The sequence below is a fragment of the Octodon degus genome, unplaced genomic scaffold, assembly GCF_000260255.1.
Source record: "Octodon degus isolate 3935 unplaced genomic scaffold, OctDeg1.0 scaffold00181, whole genome shotgun sequence".
Lineage (NCBI taxonomy): Eukaryota > Metazoa > Chordata > Mammalia > Rodentia > Octodontidae > Octodon > Octodon degus.
The window spans coordinates 4,780,215-4,791,237 of NW_004524757.1; the positions used below are offsets into that span (position 1 = coordinate 4,780,215).

At 40.2% G+C, this 11,023-nt stretch overlaps 1 protein-coding gene across 1 annotated transcript; it reads left to right on the plus strand.

Moving 5' to 3' along the window:
* Positions 1-8,468: 8,468 nt before the first annotated feature.
* On the plus strand, positions 8,469-9,230 carry LOC101581237 (melanoma-associated antigen B10-like). The gene has a single exon (XM_004643679.1). The coding sequence runs from the start codon at positions 8,469-8,471 to the stop codon at positions 9,228-9,230; it is 762 nt and encodes a 253-aa protein (XP_004643736.1).
* Positions 9,231-11,023: the final 1,793 nt, after the last annotated feature.

Here is an 11,023-nt window from a genome sequence, read left to right on the forward strand (position 1 = left end):
TGTTATCTGTGTAGAGAAATGCTATTGACTTTTGGGTATTGACTTTGTATCCTGCTATACTACTTAATTTGTGTATTAATTCTAGCAGCTTCTTGGTAGGGTTTTTTGGGTCTTCCAAGTAAAGTATCATATCATCTGCAAATAATGATAATTTAACTTCTTCTTTACCTATTCTTATTCCTTTTATTTCTTTCTCTTGTCTAATAGCTGTAGCTAATGATTCCAGAACTATATTGAATAGGAGTGGTAATAGAGGACATCCTTATCTTGTACCAGATCTGAGAGTAAAAGATCTCAGTTTTTCCCCATTTAGAATTATGTTAGCCATTAGGTTGTCATAGATGGCTTTTATCAGATTGAAATAGAGGCCATCTATTCCAGTTTTCTGTAGGGCTTTGAACATGAATGAGTGTTAGACTTTGTGATAAACTTTTTCTGCATCAATTGAGATGATCATGTGGTTTTTAGATTTGTTTCTATTGATGTAGTGTATTACATTTATAGATTTGCATATATTGAACCATCCTTGCATCCCTGGGATTACATTTGTTTTTGTACAAGTCACTTAATATGTTTACTTATTTATTTATTTATTTCATTGTTTATTTATTTGATAAGGTTCTCACTATGCAGCTCAGACTCGTAGTTATGCTCCTGTGTTCAGGCTCCCCAGTGCTGGGATTGGAGGTGTGTGTCACCACCTACTGTGGTCTCATTTGTTTGCTTAGCATGCCTAGGGATGGGGCCAGAGCAGCATGTGGTTCTGAGAATCAACCCATATTCTCAGCACTTGTCTAATCAGCATGCAGTCTGCTGAGCTATCTTGCCATCCCTGCCACATTTTATTTATTCATTAATATGTGCGTTGACATATAGTCTCCTTTGAAGATTTACCTGCCTGCAGTTGGCCTACTATAAGCTTCACTGTGAATATAGCAATGCATTATGGTATCGTTTATTTTCTCCAGAAGATACCTAGAATTATAATATTTGAGTTCAGTGTAATTTCTTGTGTTCTTTCTCAGTAATCTGCATACTGATGTTCATAGTATTTGTCACCATTAACACTTCCACAAGGGATGAATAAGGGCTTCTCTCCACATCCCTTTCCAATCACCGGCATTTGCTGTTATTTGAATTTCTTTTTATGTATGCAAAGCCTGTGTACAGCATGATGTAAATCACTACTTTCAGATAGATGGAATATTCACTTGGTCATAATAACACAAGGAAAAGAAATTGAGGGGATATTTCCTTAAACGAATGACAATTCACACTAAGGTGATTGTGTGTAAGAAAATGAAGAGACATTTGTTTTTCAGCAACTAAGTAAATTATTTGACTAAGAATAATATGGGATAAGAATAGAGGAGGAGCCTCAGATTACTTCCTATTATGTACATTTTTCCATTGAATATTTTTAATCAAGTTTGTAAGCTGTAGATGGGTTTATATACATAGCATACCAGAACTAGACTGATATGAAATCTGCTTTATGAACTAATATGAAATGAAAGTGATAAAATATAAATTATAACAATTATAACACTATTTTTTATTTATTTATGATTTCATTGAGAAACATATAGCAATGAGACAGTTTCAAAACCAATTAGTAGGACAATTTCAATAATTAATACATTGCATACTGTTGTCTTCTTAGTGATTATTCACAGCACAAGATGTAGACATGATATTCTGTCCACAAACACTATTAGTACAAATCTTTCTATTCATTGAATTAAGACAAAGTAGCTGTATATCTATCCTAACTATTTTGAATATACAAAAAAAAAATAAAAAAAAGAATTTCTAAAGTAAAAAATACCCATAGAATGGCAGCAATTTTTACTTCTTTGTAGGTAAATCTTATCGTGTTCTCAGCTCCACCCAACAGATGTTTACACATGAACCACTTCAGGTCCTTGGAACCATTTAAACAGTGTCTGCTTCAGGTCAATTAAGGCCAGGTAAAGGTGTCATCCCCCAGGGCAGGCAGCATTCCTGCTCTCTGAGCAGGTATGGTCCTCCAGAGAGCCCCTCCTAGGGCCTATCAGGACCAGCCTCATTGTCTTGCCTGTTTTGATCCTTGCTCTAAGAACCAGAAGCAGAAGTCATTCAGAAGCTGTTCTTCACCACTTGATCACATTTTACCTTCTGGTTCATTGATTGTTAAAATTTTCAGTTCATTAATGGCTTAGATGTAGGTTTCTTGAACTCAGTTCTTCAAACTCAGTTCACTGTACCTGCCCCCTGCTTAGCTCCATGATATAAACACTTGACACACTGTAGGAGGATCCTTCTCTACATCATAGGCTTCTGGGGCCCAGCACCCCACTTTGGTGAATCCAGTGCTTGGTATATTACATGATGTGTGAAAGCTTCTCAATCAATATTTTTCAATGAATAAACTGGGACCTATTTTTTTAATCTAAAAAAAATGAATATACAGATACAAAATGGTTCTTCATTTGTATCCCCATCTTTTGTTTACTTTTGACAGAGAAGGGTACTCCATTGTCATTTAAATATTGTAGGTGCTGCATTAATTCGCAAAATAATCCAATATAGTCCAGTAGTCCTTAATAGTAGTGGGTTATCTGTAGGACTGCCAATGTCAGAAGTTGTTTAATTGAGCCTTTTACAGCTCAGCATATTAATATGGTTTTACTTTTTATACTTCATTTTTATACTTTTCTGCTGAATGGTTAAGACCAAGATAAAGCAAGACCTCAAGGTTATTTACGCTAATTTTAAATGTAAACAATATTTTCTTATGAATATAGTCATTGTATGAGTATGGCTCGGGAGATAACTCAGTGGTATAAGTGGCTGCCTGGCAAGCGCAAGGACCCTGGTTCGATCCCTGGCACCACATGCTGTGCCAGCCTGAGAACCATGAGTGCTTTGCTGGCCCCAAAAGCTGGGGTGTTGACACATACCTGTAATCCCAGCACTGGGATGGCTAAGACAGGGGAATCACTGCTCTTCAAAGCTGTGTAGTGAATCTCCATAAAAAAGAAGGAAAGAAAAAAGATAGAAGGAAAGAAAGATTAAGATAAAATAAACCAATAAACTTAATTATACTAATAACATAAAAACTGTAAACACTGTCCTAAGTGATTTACAAGTTAAACACTTTTGCTATAACAAGTCCCATGACACTTTTTATTTGAATTCTTCGAATCTTCGTTGAAGATAAGCTAGCCATAGCCATCCTTACTGCAGTGAGATGAACTCTCATTACTCTTTCAATTAGCAGTTTTGATGGGCAGCAGTGTACAGCACTGTTTCATGTTTTCACTGGCCCTTCGCACTTCTCCTGAGTGTCATTCACTTCAAAATCTCGTCGTTTGACTGCATTTTTTTCATGGGTGAAGTTGTCATTTTTTTAAATATTTATATTTGCTCATTATTCATTTGTTGTTTGACACCCTCCTGCCAATGTTGCTGTCATTGTATGTGTGTGTGTGTGTGTGTGTGTGTGTGCGTGTGTGTGTGTGTGTGTGTGTGTGCATGTGCGCACCAGCGATCAAACTCAGGACTTTGCAGCTGCCGGCAGTCACTTTTCCCACTGAGCTATCTCCCTGGCTGTCCTTCTCCCATACTTAGGATTGGCTCTGCTGCAGATGTTTTTAAATTCCACATGATCTCACTTTTTGATTCACAATATTATTTAATGTACACTTGAGTTTCTTTTCATTAAACCTTCCCTATGCCTGTGTCTTCCACAGCGTTACCTATTTTGTCTTCCAGCGCATTGCTTCTGTTTTAATATTTTATTATTTAATACACTTTGATTTTAGTTTAGTGCACATAGAGAGACCTGGGTCCAGGTTATGTCTTCCTCATGTGGATAACCAGTTTTACCAGCACTATTTGTTAAAGAGATTGTCTATCCTTTGGGGAATGTATTTGACCCCGTGTCAAATAAAACATTGCATTTGCTTGTTGTTGTTTCTGTACCATCTGTTCTGTTCTATTCATATGGAACTCTGCTTTTCATCACTAACATGCTACTTGCAGCCCTATGACATTGTAAATTATCTTCAGGGCTGGGGTAGTGATACCTCTTGTTGGGCCGTGGTTGCCCAGGTTTGCTTTGCCTCTTCTAAGTATCATATAAATTCCATATGACTTATAACATTGTTTTTCTAGTTCTATGAGGGATGTTATTGATATGTTCATTGGAATTTTGTTAAATCTGGAAAGAACATTGGAAGTATAACTTTTTTGACTATAATAGTTCTCTGTTCATCAAAAGGGTATATCATCCCATTTTCTCAAAGCCTCTTCAATCTCTCTTTTCATTTTTCTGTAGCTTGCATTGTAAATCTCTCACCTTATTGGTTAGGTTAATTCCTAGGAATTTATTTTTTTCTTATTGATACTGTGGAAGTTATAGTTTCCCCCATTTCTTTCTCAGTAAGTTTGTGCCTGTTTTCTAGGAATGGTACTGATTTTTTTGCATTGACTTGTACCCTGCTATACTATCTAATGTGTGATGAATGATAGGGTTTTTTGGTAAAGTTATCCATCTCTTCAATGTAGAGGATATTGCTATTTGCAAATTATGATAATTTAATTCTTCATTTCCTCTTCATATGTCAATTTCTTTGCCTAATAGCTCTATTTAATGTATTGATAATGATGTTGGAGAAGTATGCTGACAGCAGACATCCTTGTCTTGTTCCTGACTGTAGAGAGAAAACTTTCTGCTTCTCTCTTCATTTAAAATTTTCTTTTAATTTTTACTTGGTACACGGTCTCACTATATGTAGCTCAGACTTGTAGCAATTCTTCTTTATAAGCCTCTGTAGAGCTAGGACTACAGATGTGTGCCACCACACCCAGTTTCTGTGGCCAGCAAAGCATGCCCACTGTTCCAGGGCCCTGACAGCATGGAGCGCCAGGGATTGAACCCTGGTCCTTTTGCTTGCCAGGCAGGCACTTAGACTGCCCAAGTATCTCCTCAGCTTTCTTTATTATTTAATATGGGATTGGATATCAGGAGACATTGTTTTCTCATGCTTTTAAATTTTGTGTGCTGAAATTTACAGTAGTTATAATGGAAAGAGTTTGTTCCTACAACAAAAACGTGTTGACTTCATTTGCTTTTCAGTGATGTACTTGGCACATAGCTAACAACAATCCTTTCCCCATGCTCCAAGATCTGACCATTCCTATTAATTTAGGAGGGAAAGCTAACGTCCACTTGGCTCACCAACAGGTTCTCTAGGAGTGTATCCTACTATCATTAATTTCACAAAGGAAATCTGCATATTCTCATACAGAGAAAGTACATTAATGGTAACTACTGTGTTACCATGGCATACTCCAGGAAATCAGAATGTTTGCTCTCCATGTGACTCTCCTTAGGCACACTCTACATCATTGATCACTTTCCTCTTTGGCCCCATAATCTCCTTGATCAGAAAATTTGGGACACTACCGAGTTACATGATCTTACAGTACAAGTTCTCAGATGTCCTGAGTCTTAATTGACCTTAGAAGGCTAGGGCCAAAATGTTGGCTTTCCTTGCAGCCCTCCTTTTTCTCTAATTTTGGCCTGCAAACTTAGGTTGTTAACCATCCAGAAGCCAAATTTATTGTTATTATTAAACAACTTTGGCTGTTAAGCTTAACCTCACTATCTGTCTGCATATCAAACATCTTAGGCATAATAAGGAACAGGTATTTTTCATCAAGTATTGATATGTTGAACTTTAAGTCCCTACAGAATATGATAAAAACATTTAAAAATTAGAATATATTTTAAAAATAGCATAAAGAATTATATACTTCTCATGTTTGCACATAAGTCCAAAAATCTCACCATATACAACCTTGAAGCAGGACAGTCCGATAATATTCCTTTTCCTGTCTATTGCTTTCCTTCACCACCCCCTTCTTGAACATCCACCTACCCGAGAGACATCACAGCAGCAACTGGCATGCCACGACAAGGAGCCCATATTCAGAATACCAGAATTACAGGCACTCCAAGCATGAAACTACTATTACAAATTACCATCTTCAGTGCAGTAGCTTAGTTCACAGGTATCAGTATATATAGTTAGTCAGGGTGAGAATCTTTCCAATTAACTGCTTAATTATGTAGCCCACACCCATAAAAGCAAGCAACCCCAGAGCCTGGCTTCCCCTATCATCAGCCCAAAGCTCAGGGGAGGGGGTAGGGCTGCTTGTAGATTCCTTGCAGTGTTACTAAGTAGTTTCAGTTGATAGGACTGAGGGAGGTAAGGACCTTGGTCCCTGAGGGGACAGTTCAGCAAAGGGAGCAACATAGGTATAGCAAATCTAGTAACCCAGGAGCTGACTGACTCAAAATATGGCCATTGTCTTAGGAATGGGGATGTCCCCTGTCCAGAAAGAACAGACCAAGAGAGCCTTTCGATTGGGTTAGCCCTTGAAGATCCTAAGCAGCATGGTCACTTGCAACTCAAGAAGGAAGGGAGCACCATCAAGGAGAGGAGAGGAACTATGTACAGTTGAAGATGGTTAAACTACAGAAGCACGTAGGGACTGTCTTATGATCTTGATGAGACAAAAATCCCAACATTGGCAATTTAATGAGGGAAATATTGACTGTGGCTCACAATTTATAGAGGTTTCAACCTATAGACAGGCACAGCAGAGTGACAGGGCCTGATGTGAGGAAAACTGAGCTTCACAAATCCCACAGAAACCAGGCAGCGCAGGGAGAAGCCAGGAAGGAAGATATAGCCTTCCTTGTTCCACCCACAGTGACCCTCCTCTTCCTCAAAGGTCCTACTTCCTGACAGAAAGGTATAAGCCCCTATAATTCAATAACATTGCAGATTTTCCATCCTATTTTCCCATGGAAGTTTCAAGAGGAATCTAGACTTAAACCATAGCACGGGTCCTGCATTATAGCACAGATAAACACATGTATTGCAGTCTAAAATGGGTCCTCATGTAGGCAGGACAGGACTGTTGCCTGCTCGCCTCGAGATACTAGAGCTCTCAATATGAACGACTTTATCTTATGTGGGCACATCAGATTGGCACAGGGAACCCCACTTGCTCAACAAACACAGGCCCTCTTTCTGCAGATTCAAAGTAAGGACTCTAATGGAAGATTGAGGGTTCCTTGCCCTGAGCACCAATGGTGGCTGCTCCACAGATGTATTCCCTGAGCCCTTGATTGGCAAGTCTGCCAGGCTGAGTGAGCTCTCTTTGTTTGACATCATTGTTCTCAGAGGTGAAGGCTGAACGGAAAGCAGCTGGAATCCAGGGCCTAATGAGAGTTTAACTGAGGCAGAGGAAATGCTGTCAGCTGAACCTAATTTCACCCTGTCCATTTGTCACATGTCATCAGACACAGAGAACACAGGCAGACTGGTTTTCTCTCACTTCCTATATAAGTGTCTAAGATAGGGTAGTGGTTTGAAGAAGGTCGACCCGGGTAACTGCGGTGAGAGTCCCAGACTTAAGTACTTGTCAACATAAGATGGAGAAAATTCCCTTTCCTAGGGCACAAGGACCAAAATGAGGTTTTCTACCTCCAACTGTGGCCCTTAGGCAGTTGTGTCAAGATGTATGCCCTTCTTACTGCCTTTTGTTCCCTGTCAGAGAGAAAGATATGGAGACTTTGCCACCAGGCAAAAAAGACTGGGGTTCATGTCCTGCTCAAGGAGTGTTAAGGGCCCTGAGTGAGTTGAGAGGGGATTCTTCAGCTCGCACAGTGTTGAAGACAAAGGCTCCAGCCTACCCTATCCTGTAAGGACTTGGTGATCAGGACTGTACTTGTGGTCTGCAGCTTAAGGGGGGGCTTTCATGTTCCTTACAGGAGCTCCAGGGACCAGACAGGGAGGGTCTTGGTCTGAAGTGATGCCCACAGCTAACAGCATAGGAGGCCCAGAGACAAAAGTGAGGTGCATTCCTTGAATGTGTACCTAGGTTTCCAGGTGCATGAGGACAGTTTTGAATCTTTCTGCCAAGTCCCAGCAGTCCCTTGGTCTCCCCTAGTGTCTGTCCTCTGCAATTCTGCTGTAACCTGAGGAGTCATCTGGATTTGTGTCCCAGATTCTTGGAGAGAGTTCCTCTAGGACAAAACCCTGTGAACACCACCCAAAAAAAAGGGCCTTTGGGGGAACTAACAAGAGTGTTTTTGTCATGCGTGAACACTCACAGTCTTCCTCTGTCCTCCAGGCATCTGAATCACTGTCACCAAGGAAACTTGGAACTTCTTCATGGTCAGAGGAAACAGCAGAGCAAGTTAAGGAGAGGCCATCTTATCAAAAGAAGGGCACAGAGCCTGCCAGGTGTGGAGGTTTTGAAGCCTGTGAAAGTGGAAATACAAGCCACTGCTTCTTCAGGGTCCTCTTCTTCCAGTACTCAAATCTCTGATAGGCAAGTGTAGTGCCTTGGACTAGGGCACCGCCTTTTTCCATAAATCCTCAGCAAATATTCTCTGTACAACTGCTATGGCCTCCAGGCAAGGGAACCAATCTAGTGAGAGTTTCAGGAAGGAAGAAGAGGTGGATATATGCAATGCTCAGGATGTGGTAAGCATTCAGTTCTTGTACCATACATTCCTAGATGACAGTATAGCTAAAGTGTTGACCATCCTTCTCTGGAAATATCAAATGCAGGAGACAATCACCAAGGCAGAAATGCTGCATACTTTGGGCCCTGCTTATGATAACAAACAAACATCAGTATTCAAGATACTCCGTCAAAACATGTGCCTGACCTTCGGCATTGATATGAGGGAAGTGGACTTCATGAGCCACACTTATGCCCTCTTGCCTCTCTTGGGCCTTACTTATAGTGGGATGCTCAGTGCTAATTACCAGTGCCTTTCCAAAGTTGACCTCTTGATAGTCATTCTGACTATCATCTTCGTGAAAGGTAACTGTGCCAGTGAAAATGACATAAAGGAATTACTAGTAAAAAGGAAAAAGTTACCTCAGAAGGATCACTTTGTTCTTAAGGATCCCTGGAAATTCATCACTGAGGAATTGGTACAGGAAGGATATCTAGAGTACCGGCAGGTGGCCAACAGTGATCCTGCTCACTATGAGTTCTTGTGGGGTCCAAGGGCCCACACTGAAACCACCAAGATGAAAGTCCTAGAGCATTTGGCAAAGGTTAATTGGAGAGAACCCAGTTCCTACCCACGTCTGTATGCAGATGCTTTGGGACAGGAGCAAGAGGCTGCCCGTGCATTAGGTACTGGCCAATAAAGAAGCAAGGCACATTCCTTACACTGGTGTGTACTGATGTTTGTAATCATGTCACTATGTTAGCTTCCATCGCAAGTGAAATAACCCCCCTTCTTTTTTTTGACTATATGCAGTTTTTTAAGTAGTGAAGGGCTGGTGGAGGTTATAAGTGCCCTGAGTACATCTTGATGCCTGTTTTATTTGGGTTACTTGAAAATGACACATCTTTTATTTGGAGGGTGGATTGTATTGATATTTTGGCTTTTGCGGGTGGTTTTTCAGGCAGAATCTTACTTACTGTGCAGTACAGTTTGGCCTTGAATTCATTCTGTAGTCAAGGCTACCCTCAAACTCATGGTGATCCTCCTGCCTCAGCCTCCACCATGCTGGAGTTACAGGTGTGCACCACAGTGCTCAGTGGTGACATGTCTTTTCTTAATGATGTTTTTTTTTTGTTTTGTTTGTTTTGGGGGTACTCAGAACCTCACACTTGCCAGGATGGTGCTGTCCTCCTGGGTGTATCCTTATTCTTCTTTATGATATTTTTGAAGTTTTGTTTCTTTTTGCAAGCTTGGTATAACTTGCACATCTAATTTGAATAATGGTACTGATCTCATGTGTGTTTTTAGTTTTGTGATATTGACGATATATTGAAATATCTGAAACGAATGTGATTTTGTGTGATATTCATTATATGGAATTTTGTTTTTCCATGCCATGTGTAAGACTGTTGTGTTGTAAAACCAAATTCGAATTCTTTATTTTATTTTGAAGAAGATACTACAGTGTTGGAATAGGAATTTCCATAGAAATAAGTAAGAACTTTATATCAAGTTAAGTGGAAGCGTGAAAATCACGCAAGGATAAAATCATTGCTTTGTTTCTTTTTTCTGTTGTTTTACAATTAAAGTATATGTTTAAATGAATATGTTCTATTTATTCAAGTATATGAGGACATTTTCACTCAATAAAGAAGCTCATCTGTCCACGGCCCCCTTGATCCCCACCTTCTGGGCCTCTGCCTCTTGGAAGGCCCTGTGTCTGTGGTGGATATGTGAATCCACGGTCCTGGGCAGAATAAATGTACCCCATAAGATGAAATGTATGAGGGCCACCAAAGTTTAAAGAGAGAGAGAGATACCTCAAGGGACCTAGAAGGCAAATAAAAGAGCCTGCAGGGGTGGCATCTAGCAGAGCGCAGATAAAGGTGTGTGCCTAGCCACAGAAGTTTGGGACTTGGGGAAACTGCAGTGCCCAGGTGGGACTTAAAGCTCGAAGCTCCCCAGACCGCTCATTGTTTGCCTGGGTGGAAATATTCCCCTGAGAAAGAAATACATTTTGATAGCACTGTGCAATATGGAGCTCAGCCACTACACACTGTAGAGTGCTGAGATGTGACTAGTGCTATTGAGGAGCTACAATTTGAATCTTGTGTAGATAAAATTCTGAACAGGTCAACCTTAATGGACAGCACATGTAGAGAAGTACAGAATGTAAACCTGTGGGCTGGAAGTAAAAATTCCTATGCAAGACTCAAGTTACAAGAGGCGTGGTCATTCCACATCTTGGTTAGTGAATCCTGTGTTCTACTTATTGCTGTCAGGACGAGATAATAAACAGAGTATATTCTACTGTGGAAGATGATAATTTATTTTTATATGTTATTACCTTCTATGTTGCACCTCATTTTCACATTTAAGACCACTTCCATTGGCTCAGAGGACCAGTATGTTACTGCATTGTACCTGGATGGCCCAGTATGAGACAGCATATTTGGACCTCCTGTCATGTGGCCACTGAGGACCAGCCTTGCT

What these genes read in the sequence shown, in the direction of transcription:
- LOC101581237 (XM_004643679.1), top strand. Translation starts at nt 8,469, where the DNA reads ATGGCCTCCAGGCAAGGGAACCAATCTAGTGAGAGTTTCAGGAAGGAA.